The 14845-nt window shown below is 39.2% G+C and overlaps 1 protein-coding gene across 1 annotated transcript; it reads right to left on the reverse strand.

Annotated features, from left to right (window-relative positions):
• Positions 1-1437: 1437 nt before the first annotated feature.
• On the reverse strand, positions 1438-4935 carry LOC147914446 (uncharacterized). Its single transcript, XM_087444693.1, has 2 exons — positions 3968-4935; positions 1438-2759 (listed from the first exon to the last, which is right to left on the reverse strand). The coding sequence occupies exons 1-2, from the start codon at positions 4918-4920 to the stop codon at positions 2681-2683; spliced, it is 1032 nt and encodes a 343-aa protein (XP_087300819.1). The 5' UTR covers positions 4921-4935; the 3' UTR covers positions 1438-2680.
• Between the last annotated feature and the right edge of the window lie 9910 nt (positions 4936-14845).

Below are 14845 nucleotides of genomic sequence, written 5' to 3' on the forward strand. Positions count from 1 at the left end.
CACTCCTCTGTTTTCTCTTTCTCTGTGTCCTCTACTCACTTGCCTCCTTGCTCCTCTCAGTTCTTCAATGTAGGCCATCCCTAAGACTTTGGAGTCCTTGTCTAATTCCTTGTCATTCTATCTATAATCCATTACATTCTTTCATAAAGCTTCAACTATCGTCTCTTCTTAGATCGCTCAGAATCCTGTATCTCTAGCTCTGAGCCCTCTCCTAAACTTTAAATCTGAATTTTTGCCTCCCTCCTTCCCTGGGCCCCTTGCTGTCTCTACCTGGACTTAACATGTCTTAGGCAAACCTCTCCCGCACCTCCTCCCCAGAAGAATTCTGTACCGCTGTCTCTTCTCACGCCTAAATGTCACTTGATCTCCCTCCTCCATCCCCACTCTTCCTTGAAGGCTCTGGTGTAGCATCTCTTTTTTAAAAGCCTAATTTCACCTTCCAAGCAGAAGTAAAGCCCTTTCTTCCCTCAAACTCCCACAAAACAAGATTGCATTATGGCTATTTGTCTTCTACAAAATTTCTTTTGATTTTTTAATCTCTATTCATGGCAGCCAACCCCTAGTCTTTCAAGGTTAAGAACTTTGAATCAACTTGACTTCTTTCTCTACACTCACATTTAGTTAGTGATGAAAAAATGTAGCTTCCCCCCGCCCCGCCGCAAAAGACTCTGGTTTGATACTTTATTATAGAATTTCAGATTCCATTTTTCAATCAGAAGCTGCCTCTTCTTTCCTCTAAACTCCACCAAGCAAAGTGCTTTCTTGCTATTTGTGTTCAAAAATTTTATCCTTAACTATTATTATACTGGAGATAATAATGACACCTTCTTCATCTGAGTATCTACCACAGCAACACCAAACAGTTAGCAATAAATTTCTTTATTTACTAATAAATTATTACTCTTTTATTTTCTGTACCTATACCAATCTACCTGGTATGTTAACTTCTTAACAAGACATATCACAGTTCTTTACTCTTTTGTTCAATTCTGCTCCACCTCAAATTTTATAGCCTTTGTCATCATCATCTTCTTCACAATCACCATCATCACCATTACCATCATCATCATCATCCTCCTCATATTCATCATTCTTCTTACGGTGCTTTACATTTATTTCTTCATAGATTCTTCATTTTCAAAGAATTTTCACATGCTTGCTTGTAAAAAAGGATAGCAACAACATTTTTAAATCATATTACTAATTTTCCAGAGGATAAAGAATATCCTGAAGCACTTGGAAATATATAATAGTAAAAATGTTCCCTGAATTTTAGAAGTTTAAACTTCATAACAAATAAGTAATAAATAATGTATGCTTGCGAGCTTTCGACTACGGTTTGGAGACCTATGACTTCAATTTGAATAAGTCTTTACCTATACTCCTTGAGGTGCTGTTATCAGAGGTTCGGGGATTCGATCGGAGACGTAAAAGACACTTTCCACTCCAAACAAATGGGCCGAAGGTATATTTTATTATATAGAGGATAGTAAAGGTGACAGTCTGCAAACAGATCAAATAGGTCAAATATTAAGAGGAAAAAACATCAGCCCGACTGGAAAGGGAAAACACCCACATCGGCTGAAGAGAAATGACACAAATCAACCGGAAAGAGAAACACCAGGTTAACCGAAAAGAGAACACATCAAATCAATTACTTCACATCAAATCAGTTACTCACAACATCCACGCCCCACTGCCGGGAGAGCCCTGTCAATCGACGCGGCTGGGCAAGGATCACACGTCCTGGGCAAGGTGTCCCTTCCACAGGTGGAACTCTCTCTAGGTGGAACTCTCTCTGAGGCTCAGTTTCCAGCAGTTTTTATACCATCAGTAATTTTCAGAGTAAGCAATTACAGAGTTTGCAGAGCAAGCATTTAGTGTTCCCATGCACAAATGGTTATCAGTGGCGTACGTGTACTGAGCCCCCTGGCTAACGTCCCAGCCCAGTAGTTGCGTACGTGCATTGTTCTCTTTGGTTATCGTCTTAGCCCGGCACAGATGGCCAGTCCATTCCGGGCCACGACGCTCCAAGAGCCTTGAAATGTTACAACTTGCAACTCTCTCCGTGGGAGAAAGGCCAGTTCCCGGGAAAAGGCCAGTTCCCACCACACAGAAAGCAGCTTTGTATTTCTTTTTGTGCTGGTGGCTGTAGGTCAATGGAGCGGCCAAACATGGCTGTACTCATGTCAAGACATATTCGGCCGTGGCCGTCTTCATTAACCATAAGACACCATACGCACAGACAATGAACTTCGTACGCAAGTACATAAGGCACATCCAAGAATCCAAAATCCAATGACTACAATAATTATAAAACTATCTCGCAATAAAGGACCCAAACCCCAAGGTAACCAATCAAACAACCCCTTAGAATATGAAATGTTATTAACTTGATCTTGCAAATCATGTACAGCATCAAAGATAACATTAGATAAGATAACACTTAGGCCTAACAAATTAGCTTGCAGAAGTCCAGACCAGCCCCCATCACGGAGGGTAGCAGAAGGCAGGGTAATAGAGAAATTATAACTAGTTCTCCGTGACTGGTCAGATATAGGCTTATACTGAGAGATTGCTTGATGTTTCTGAGACCAAATTTCTCGGCCATTCATAGTCCAGGTTATAGGTCCCACTGGTGTAGAGCAGTTGGTCCAGCAGTGCAGGGTCAAAGGTTGTCCTACGGAGACATTAGTTGGCATGTAGGTCTGCAGCAGACATGGAAGTGCAGCACAGCATAGCAAACACAGCAGGAATATCTATTCACGCAAAGAAACAGAATTTTTAGGATCATGATATAATTGTTTATTTCCTGGATACATTACTATGAGCGTTGCAGTGGGCCCTTGGGCCACTACTTCTGCGGCACGTGGAGCCGCATTGGGTGGATGTGTCACCCACACCTTTGCTCCAGGTTTCCATCCATCTGTAGACCCAAATCCTTGCATTCCTCTTTTAGTTAATTCACTTGGAGGTTGTCCTTGTGACACATTTGGAGTCAGGAGGGGAAGCACCAATAATTGTCCCACTCGTTCCCCAGACTCTACAGTTAGTACTGTGTCACTACCATTATATAATATAAATTTTATTTCTCCTTGATAATCTGGATCAATAACTCCTCCTAGTACATCAATACCTTTTGCTGCCAGTCCAGAGCGTCCTTTTAACAAACCAAAGGTATTTTTGGGAAATTGTACCCCTATCCCAGTAGGGACTATAGACTGCTTCTTAGGGGGCAATTGAATAGAATGAACAGTAGATAAATCCAATCCAGCCGCTTCGGCCGTGGCACGAAAAGGCGGTTTAGCAGACTGAGTTAGGGGCCAATAGGTTAAGGTCATAAGCTCATGGGTGGCGGCTGCCACTTCTGTAATCTTTGCTGGTAACAACCTTGACAGAGGAGTCTCATTAGGGCCTAATGGCCTGTTATTTAACACATTTAGAGCAGTACTTAGATGGTTGTGCCACCCCTTTAATGAGCCATGACCAAGTTTCCTCAATTGTTGTTTAAGCAATCCATTCATTCGTTCTATGAGGCCTGCAGCTTGGGGGTAATAAGGTATATGATAAATCCATTCTATATAATTTTCCTTGGTATAGGTTTGAATCAACTTACCTGTAAAGTGGGAACCGTTGTCACTCTGAATTTGCCTTGGTGTTCCATAATATAACTTGATTATATCTAATAATTTTATGGCACTCTGTTGGGTGGCCACTTTAGCTGGTATAGCCAATAAATAACCAGAATATGTATCAACAGCAGTGCAGGCATAAGTATATCCACAAGAATTTGGCAATGGTCCGATAAAATCTATTTGCCAGGTATGGGCGGAAATAATCCCTTTTGGATATGACCTTGGTAGGGTGTGGAACTCCCCGTTTATTTAACTGTTGGCATAACTGACACTGTTGTACTGCAGTGGCAATATCATCATGGGTGACAAGGATTCCCCTTTGTTGTGCCCACCTGTATGACGCTTGTTCTCCCAAGTGTCCACTCTTTTCGTGGACCCATTGTGCTAAGCCTGGGTTGTGCGTTGCACGAATCTGCACCAGCTGATTAGCATGAGAATTATGCTTTCGTTCTGCAGAAATTAAAGAACTGTGAGCATCAACATGAAATACAGTAACAATTGTATTTTGACACCATAACCATATGTCTTCCCATAATTTCTTTCCCCATATTTCTTTATCATTAATTTTCCAATCATGTTTTTTCCATTGTGGCATCCACGTTGCCAAACCTTGTGCCACTGCCCACGAATCAGTATATATATGACATTGTTGCCCCTGTTCTTGTTGAAGTGCCTGATACACCGCATAGAGTTCAGCATATTGGCTACTCATATTATCTCCGGTGGTGACAATTGTTTGTTGGGTGGATGGGTTATAGGCAACTGCTTTCCATTTCCGTGAGCCCGATATCATTTTGGCAGAACCATCCATAAACCAGGTATGTTTTTGTTGTTTTTCAGTCAATTGGTCATATGAGACACCCCATTTAACAGGAGATTCTGTTATATCAGTAATCAAATCAGGGACGGCCGCTTGAATAGCCGGAGTCACTTTGTTTAGCTCTCTGTAATCTACAGTCATTCTCCATGTCCCATCACCTTTTTTAACAGGCCAGATAGGATTATTCCAGGCTGTAGTTACTCTGCGAAGGACTTTTACAGCCAAATAATCTTCTATGGTCTCAGATATTTCTTGTTGTCCTCCAGGGATGCGATACTGTCTTTGATTGATCACTTGCGTGGCAGGTGGAATTTCTACTTCATGATGCAAACATCCCACAATTACAGCATTAATATGAAAAGACAAAGCTCTAATAGCAAATTGGTATTGTCCATCAGCCAAATTTAATGTCAATCCTTTTAGAATATCAATCCCAATTATATATTCTGGTATTGGTACAATCATAACTAGATATGTGTGCCGGGGTAGTTGCCCAATTTGCATAGAAAGATTAGTGGTAACTGCCTGGATTTCTTTTCCTCCCAATCCAGTTATCAGAATTGATGTACCTTGAAACTTAGTTGGATTCCCATAGATAAGGGTGGCCTCTGCCCCTGTATCTACAAGTGCCTTCACACTAGTTGTAGATCCATTCTTCCAAAATATTTCAATTGGTACATGTGGTCTAATATCTTTTCTTATAGTGGCACTAATCGATACAGAGGTTTGGCCTCCCCTCAATCACATAAGTCAGCAAGAAGAGGATCCAAGGGAGGAGGTGGTGCACTAGGTGCAGTAGGCACTGGGTTGGAAGCATTCTCTATACTGTCCCTTCTGTTCACTTGTTTTACATTCAGCCCTTTTTCTTTATATAGTTTCCATAATTCTCTAGTGTCAACTCCATCAATCTGGTCTTTAGGTACTCCTGCCTGGAGTAGGGCCAAAAACATATCACCTCGAGTTATTTTATCTTTTTAAAGAATGTTTCTCTTTTTTCTCTTCTTGGAGAGTTTTCAGTTGTCTGCCAGTCTCCCAAGTCTGCTAGCTGCATAATCTTATCTGCAAGTGTTGATATAGGGCTTTCAGTTTCATTCATGAGAAGGGTTGTAATTATTTGTTTGTATGCCGGAGGTGCAGTTTTTATCAACTTGTTTCGCACCTGGACACTTAAAGTCATTTCATTTAAAGCTTCACCACACCCCAGAAACACAGCCCGTTTCATGGTTTCTTCTCTCATCTTTTGGACACAATCTTTAAAGTATACCAGGGTCTATTAGTGTCTGGCCACATATCATCCGTGGGGTATTTATCTTGAGCTCCTTTTACTGCAAGAGCCAATAAAGTGGTACCATCAGTGTCTTGTCCACGATCATTTGGGGGGTGAGCATTCATGCTCCAGTCTCTGAAAGCTCCCCGTATTACTGGATCATTGGACAAAATTACAAATTTAAAAGCATCTCCTGCATCCAGATTAATTCCTGTAGCGCCCATATCATATAGGCGAACAAGCCAGGTTATGATGGCTTCTCCAGGCTTTTGTGTAGCCCGGGCTAAAATATCAGAAATTTCTTGCTGGTTAAAATCCTCAATCACATCTTTCCTTACAGGATGATTACCATCCATTTCCATCCGCCGCCGGCGAAGAGGACGTGCCTCTGTGCGTTTGGGCGGTTTTTCCTCTTCCTCATAATCAGTTTCAGAATCATCATCCCATATATCACCATCCCATGTGTCCGGGTCCCACTTAGGACCGGCCGATGCTATGGCCATATGAACTTTTCGTTCATTTACCTTTCCTCTCCTCTTTCTATATTTATATTTGGCAACTCTTACAGCAGCCTTTTCTGCTATAGCTTGGTAGTTACGAGCCTGATCTCCCAGTGCAAGATATTGACATTGAATCATAGCCAAACGAGACTGCAAATCTAAATTTTCTTTTTCCGAGAGTGCCTTCTCTTTCTGTATCTTATCCCTATCTTCTATAGCCCGGCGATAAGCAGTCAACAAACACCAACCCCGCCGTGCCAAAAAGGAAACATCATCTTTCGCTTTCCTTTCCACCGTCTGCAAAGCTTTGGTCACATCCAAAGGTTCAAATCGTCGCAGACGAGCATCCCAAGCTTCACATAGCCCTGACCTACGAGCCCACTCCCCAGCCAGAGTGCAAAAGGGAGGGTCCTTCCATCCTGGAATTTCTTCCACCTTGACTTCAGGCAACTGTAAATCTGAATATTCTTTTTCCAAGAGTGCCTTCTCTATCTGTATCTTATCCCTATCTTCTACAGCCCGGCGACATTCCGTTTCCAAGAGTGCCTTCTCTGTCTGTATCTTATCCCTATCTTCTACAGCCCGGCGACATTCCGTTTCCAAGAGTGCCTTCTCTGTCTGTATCTTATCCCTATCTTCTACAGCCCGGCGACATTCCGTTTCCAAGAGTGCCTTCTCTGTCTGTATCTTATCCCTATCTTCTACAGCCCGGCGACATTCCGTTTCCAAGAGTGCCTTCTCTGTCTGTATCTTATCCCTATCTTCTACAGCCCGGCGACATTCCGTTTCCAAGAGTGCCTTCTCTGTCTGTATCTTATCCCTATCTTCTATAGCCCGGCGATAAGCAGTCAACAAACACCAACCTCGCCGTGCCAAAAAAGAAACATCATCTTTCTCTTTCCTTTCCACCGTCTGCAAAGCTTTGGTCACATCCAACGGTTCAAATCGTCGCAGACGAGCATCCCAAGCTTCACATAACCCTGACCTATGAGCCCACTCCCCAGCCAGAGTGCAAAAGGGAGGGTCCTCCCATCCTGGAATCCCTTCCACCTTGGCTTCAGTTACCTTTCGTTTGAATAGGAAAGGCATCTCCTTAATCGAATCCTGCTCACAGCGCCAATTATGTTATCAGAGGTTCGGGGATTCGATCGGAGACGTAAAAGACACTTTCCACTCCAAACAAATGGGCCGAAGGTATATTTTATTATATAGAGGATAGTAAAGGTGACAGTCTGCAAACAGATCAAATAGGTCAAATATTAAGAGGAAAAAACATCAGCCCGACTGGAAAGGGAAAACACCCACATCGGCTGAAGAGAAATGACACAAATCAACCGGAAAGAGAAACACCAGGTTAACCGAAAAGAGAACACATCAAATCAATTACTTCACATCAAATCAGTTACTCACAACATCCACGCCCCACTGCCGGGAGAGCCCTGTCAATCGACGCGGCTGGGCAAGGATCACACGTCCTGGGCAAGGTGTCCCTTCCACAGGTGGAACTCTCTCTAGGTGGAACTCTCTCTGAGGCTCAGTTTCCAGCAGTTTTTATACCATCAGTAATTTTCAGAGTAAGCAATTACAGAGTTTGCAGAGCAAGCATTTAGTGTTCCCATGCACAAATGGTTATCAGTGGCGTACGTGTACTGAGCCCCCTGGCTAACGTCCCAGCCCAGTAGTTGCGTACGTGCATTGTTCTCTTTGGTTATCGTCTTAGCCCGGCACAGATGGCCAGTCCATTCCGGGCCACGACGCTCCAAGAGCCTTGAAATGTTACAACTTGCAACTCTCTCCGTGGGAGAAAGGCCAGTTCCCGGGAAAAGGCCAGTTCCCACCACACAGAAAGCAGCTTTGTATTTCTTTTTGTGCTGGTGGCTGTAGGTCAATGGAGCGGCCAAACATGGCTGTACTCATGTCAAGACAGGTGCATAGGATTTTTTCTTCTAAAGTTTCCTTCTTTAACAAGTGACTGAAGCTGAGGGTGTGCTAAGGCAAGTATAATAATATGAGGAAATACACAAGTCTCCTTATAACCTTTCTTTTTTTTGGCTCTCAAATACCCCTATTGAGCCTGTGTTAGTAAAAGATTTCTCACCTAATGGTATTACATTTAAAGAACATCAGTGCTTTCTGAGATGCACGGGAATTAAAGGGAAGGAAATTCTAATTCTCAAGAGAAAAGTCCATGACTACATGGAAATATTCACCCCTAAGTAGGCCAATGCTACTCAACAAGCTATTAACACGAGTTAAGAAATTATTTTCTTTCTTTCTTTTGGTTTAATGGATGTGTCCTAGAGTTGCCATCTTGAAGATTTATCTCATTGGACTGGGGCCCTCTAATGTTCCCTCCTCTGCAGAATATTGTATATTCAAAGCCTCAAACCATTTTTTATCCTTTATTTCACCACACTAACTAATAACAACCAATTTTTCACCCTATGCAACCATAAAGTGTAAGCAGAAAGCAGTACAATGCAATGTGAAAGTAACCTGGTATTACTGCTCCAGTAACTAGAAAGGAGAAGAGAGAAGGAAAATGCAAAACAAAACAAAAAACAATGAAAGAAGGGTTCTTGAGTATCTTTTGTGAACAAAACACTATGCTAGATAGTTAAACGTTATCTCTTTTAATCATTTAATTCAGAAAGATAAGTGTTATTTTCTATTTATATCCACGGAAATGAAAATCAGACATGTTAAAAAGGTGGGGCTGAGATTCAAATCCAACTTTAGTTTTAAATCCTCTCTCTAAGGCCTCAGCAACCAAAGAACCAAATGTTAAGCAAAACAAAATGAAAAATAACTGATAAAAAAAAAGGTGAAAACCCATTCATGTAATTAATGCACAATATAAAGAGATTCTGGCTTTTTTTAACCTTTTTGCAAAGTTTGGGTTGGTTAATCATGTAAAATTGGAGGTTTAATTTGACCATCAAACATATCCCTTCCAAAACAGAGATATGAAGTTATTTCTCGGTAAAAATATGTTTATTGACTACCCAAAATTTATTTAGTAGCAAATGCTTGGGGTTCAGTAGTTAGCCCTGCAATTTGACTTAAAATAGGGTGCTTAAAATCTCATGATCTAGGATAAATTGAGAAATACAAATGCCAGTTTAGTATCATATCAGAATCCAGCAATTATAGCTTTGGAGAAGATGCAAAGTCCTGGTGCTCCCAAGTTTCCTTATGTGCTTAAGAATTAAAAGAGCATTTTACTATGATTACTCTTGCTTCAAATTTATGCCTAAAATATAAAATAAAGACTCCTTCACCAATCATAATTCATTGACCTATACCTTTAAACATTCAGGCCTCATCAAATAGATTCTTCAAAGAAATGAATTAGCAAAAACATATCCTGAGATCATGAAGATAAACAACAGGATGGGACTACTAGATCTTTTAGGAACTCATGCTGCAATCTCTCTTGGCTCAGCATCAATGAAAATGGTAATTTTTATCACAACATGACTATAACGTTAATTATTCCATGATATTCAATTTAAATTCTATTTCTACCATGTCATTGAATTTTAAATTGAGTTTGAAAGACAAAAAATGGCTTTTGCTTATACATGGAACAATGACCACCATGTCTGCTGACTAAATCAAATCACTTCAAGCTGTAAGGTCAGGAGGTCCTGACAGTTGGAGTCAGAAACTCTTAGGTTAAATATTCATACACTCAAATCAAATCCCTACTACTGTTTTTTTTGACCCCAAAAAGTTAAATAAATAAGGTCAGAAAGAATTAAAGAAAACATAATAGTGGCAAACCATGCTGTCATTTTTAATATGTCTTACACAAAAGCTGAGTCATTGGGTCCTGAAATTTTATTCACTTATAATTTATTTTAGAACCTACTTAATTAATATTCATAAGTATCCCTTCCTGTCTTTTGTTTCTAAAATTAATACAATTCTAAAACTGGAACTCTTATGTTTGGTTAAGAGCTGAAATCTATGTTATTTTAACTCATACAAAATGAGCTGGAGAACTAAGGATAATTATCCAAATAAATCAACCAAAAACAAAGTTTTGCAGCATTTGTATGTAATGAATCATGAAAAAAATGTTTTAGACCCAAATCTTACAGATGATACTTTCAGTTCTTTACTTTGGAGGTCTAAAACTAGGCATAGTACTTAGACTTATGGGGTAGTGGGTGGCAGAATAATGGTCCCCCAAAGATGTGTGTTTTAATCTCTGAAACCTGGGACTATGTTATGTTACATGGCAAGGGGGAATTAAGGTTGCAGTTAGAATTAAGGTTATTGATAAGATGACCTTAAAATAAGGAGATTATCTTGAATAACAGATAAAGAGATTATCCTGGCCCCGTCTAATCACAAGGGTCCTTATAAGGGGGAAAGGAAAGCAGGCAATATCACAGTGATGCAGCATGAGAAAGACTCCACTGGCCGTTGGACCCTTGCAGGCTTTGAAGGTGGAAGGACACCCAAATCAGGGAATTGGGCTGCTTCTGAAGGCTGGAAGAGTCAAGGAAACATATTCTCACCTGGAGGCTCCAGAAGAAACACACCCCTGCTACCATCTTGATTTTAGCCCATTGAGATGTTTCATACTTCTAACATCCAGAACTCTAAGATAATAAGTTTGTGTTGTTTTAAGCCACCAAGTCTTTGGAAATTTGTTATCACAGCAATGAAAAACTAATACAAACATTCTCACAAATATATTAGTAGTAGTTCCTGGATAGATTATTGGTAGCAATGCTCCTAATACCTAATACAGTGCCCGGCACATTGCTGAGGTAATTACATTTGACTGATTACCAGATTCAACTTCTGTAATAGGTAAATTAATAAGACAGATATAATATATTGATTTCACGCTTTGTAATTCCTGATACAAACCACGTGTATAATTTATTTTTTGAAGGCGTTTGTAAGACTAGAAAGAAGACAAGACGTTATACTTAATTTTACTTTTTTTTTGGTAAAGACAGCAAAATTTCATTTAGAAATGAAAAAAAGAAAAATACAATGGCATAGACCTGTGTATAACAATGTTGCAGCAATACTACTAAAATACCACCAAAGTAATGAAAGTCACAACTAATTTTATGGGGAAATAAACCAGAACATTATTTCAGAAAATCTCTCTTGGAATTATAAAAGCAGAAATGGAGTTCAGAAACTCCATGGTTAGCAGAGGTCACCTAAAAACTGATGATAATTAATAATGCCTACTAAAATTAACATTAATATCTGTATTGTTATCTATATGTATATGATTAAAATAATATTTGCATGCCTGTTAATTTTAAGGCAAATTCTTTCTTCTTTTCAAAAAGATATATGGCCTCCTATTCCATAGTCAATGTTACTACAAAAATACATGATTGATAAAAGATGAGAAAAGTTACATTTATTAGTTTGTGATTATATACAGACAGCTCTATTTTGCTATCTCCAAAACCTTCATAATGAAAGAAAATAATGCAGTGGAGGAAAGAGTAAAAGATAATTCATTAAATGCATGTAGGCTACTCCTCTAATAGTAATGGACAGGATCCATATAGGGGAATGTGTTCTGTCATCTTTTTTTACAACTAACAAAGCACAATTGAAAGTAATATATTAAATGTGGGGAAAGGAAAGAGGGAACAAACACAACACTTGTAATGGGATAGAAATATGATTAGAAATCCCAGAATACATGTTAGCTGTTCTGCTTGCCTCAGACACCAGAACAAAATAAGACACCAGAAAAGATGGACATATAAACCTCTTCCTCTACTATAAATGATAGATAAACTGTTGTTTCCTTATTTGTTTTTTAGATTTACACAAACCTGGGTCAAATTGTGCCTGTTTTGAGACTGCCTAAGTAGTCAAATTGTGTTTTTCTCTGGAGACCCTCAATGTCATGTGGGTCATATATCATATATTCTAGAATTTCCCAAATAAATAAGAAAACTTTGTCTTTGTCTATTGTAGGTTTCTTCATCATCCACAAAAAGCCATTATTCCTGGGGAAAAGGTCAAACTACCCTAAGAGAATGCCAATCCATTATAATGGGTTAAATTGATGAAATCGATGGGGTGTTGAATGTACTCTGAAGCTCTGGCACATAATAACTGGTTGACATTAGGGGAGCAGCTTAAGTAGAGTATGAAGGGAATGTGAGAGAGAAAGTAGATTTTAATGTCTAATGACAAATTCTGTTTAAGTAATAGAAGACCACATGCTAATCTCACCCATGAGCATAGATGCAAAAGTCATAAGATTTTAAAGAGTTGCATTCAGCATTGTGTAGAAAAGATAGATGCATTTATCTGGCCTACTCTGTGACATTTTTATATTTTATGTCTATGAACAGGAATAGAATCTATGTTCAATTTCTACACAAACATTGTTTCAGGGAAACATAAATATTAAGTTCTTTTATTTTAAACCTCAGCCTGCCTTTGCATGGATAATCTCTTGGCTATCCTCCAGATCTGCTCTAAACACTGAGGACTCAAAAAATAAGGAAAATGTGAGTGAAGTGACAGTCTGTTGTAAATTCCAGCCAACACAACCCACTCATAGTCCCCACAGTACAAGAAGTGACATAGAATTATCAAACACCTGGGGTGCAGATGATCCTCCAGTCATTTAGAATCATGTGGACAGCAGTGGGTCTACTTGGAAGGAAAAGGTTGTATACAAGCTTGAAAGCAGGTTCAGACAGTTTCTCTTTATTAGATTCAACTACTTTATTCTTTTTGTAATAAAATAAACCCCTTCCTTTCATCTCAGCCGATGACCTTGCTTGCTTCACACTTCGTTGAGAAAATAGAAAAAAGAAGAAAGAAATGCCTTCAGAGTCCCTCCAATAAATCTGCCACCCCACCCATGTCTCTTCATGTATTGTATCTGCTTTCTTTCTTGTGATAAAGAATGAAGTGCCCCTAGTCTCTTCTAAGGCCAGTCTTTTCAGATATGCTCAGGCTTCCATCCTCTTGCCCTCATCTCCTCTTTTGGAGGACGTAGGTCCTCTATCTATCTGCTCCAGGATCTTCAATCTTTCCCTTTCTATTGTATCATTCCCATGATTTAAAACAAAACAAACAAAAACCAAATTTCTCTTAATCCTGTGTCTGCTCAGTTATCATTTCTTTTGCTGTTCCTGTTGTTGCTCCTTTAAATAGAAAAGTCTTGAAAAAGTTGTTCATAATTGTGCATCCAGGATACACTTTGTCATCTCCCAATATTTCATTTAACCTGTACCACTGAAACCACTCTTGTCAATGTCAACCATGACCTCAGCGATGAAACATCTCATGGCTGCTGCTCCCTTCTTACTCAGCTTATCCACAGTATTTGCACACTTGACAATCCCCCCATTGCTGTCACGGGCTCTTGGCATCCATGAAGTATCACGCTTCTGGGTTTTGTTCTATTTCACAAGCTGCTCCTTCTAAGTTTTCTTTTCTGTCTTTAGCGTTTCTAGGTGAAATCCAAATATGTAGGAGTTCAGGACCCTTGTCTTTTCTATCTATATTCACTCCCAAAAGGTTTCTTCTATTCTCTATACATTGGTACCCAAAGTTATATATCTAGCCCTGATCTATTCCCTGAGCTTCAAACTCCTATATCCAAATATTTATTACACATCTTCATGTCTATGTCTAGAAAGGCATTATCTTGATTTCTCTCTTGGCCCCAGAGCAGTCAGACTGATGTTTTAGAACGTATAATAATATTCTATATGTCCAGTGCTCAACATCAATGGCTTGACATCACATTTACAGCAAAATCCAAACTTCTTTTCAGAGTTTACAAGAAAGTTCTGGCCCTCAGCTACCTCTCCTCCATCATTTCTACCACGTTCTCCTTACTTCCCTCTGCTCACTTCAATTTTATACCTCTTTCAGACTTACCTACACCAGTATGCAATTTTTTAAATTTCTCACATGTGACTCATTTCAATAGATTCTTCAGGTTTTCTTAGAAACTGCTAAAATATTTTTCTCCATTTGTACTGCACAACTTTTTAATTGGCTTCAAGTAGTGTTTCGGATTAAATCAATCCTTGTATTTTTGGATCACACATAGTATTGTTGAAAATTTTCACCACTGGTTTTTCAAATACTCTATGGAATTTGATGAAGAGGGCTCTTACTGCTGCTATTCATGTCACCATTATTTCACAAAAAAATGCAAATGTGCAAATGAGGCCACGTAAGTAGGTTCATCAGTGGGGTAACTAGACACAGCAGCAATGGATTCTTAAGGTGTTCTGATTTTCCTCACCTCACAGGGATTTCTCTGCCTTTTTTGTTTTTTTTTTCACCATACAGAAACATTTAGAGGCTACCTTATAAGAAGTTCAGTTTCTAATAGTGGATGATTCCAAATTTCCGGTTTACTCTACCATAAGGCCAAGAAGACAATGGTCTTCCTTTTCCTCTTATAAAAAGTTTGAGCTAAATGCCTAAACAATTACAGTAAACATTTTATCTCAGAATGATACCTATTCTTCCTCTATCTTATTTTGTTTCTATTTGACTTTATTTGTAACTGCTGTGTTTAAATATATTTTATGGTAGGCTTTGGAAAAATCTTTTTTGCAAGTAAGTGGGATATATAATTTTTGATATA

This window comes from Ceratotherium simum, chromosome 20 (genome assembly GCF_057802395.1).
Source record: "Ceratotherium simum simum isolate JZ-2026a chromosome 20, ASM5780239v1, whole genome shotgun sequence".
NCBI classification, from domain to species: Eukaryota; Metazoa; Chordata; class Mammalia; order Perissodactyla; family Rhinocerotidae; genus Ceratotherium; species Ceratotherium simum.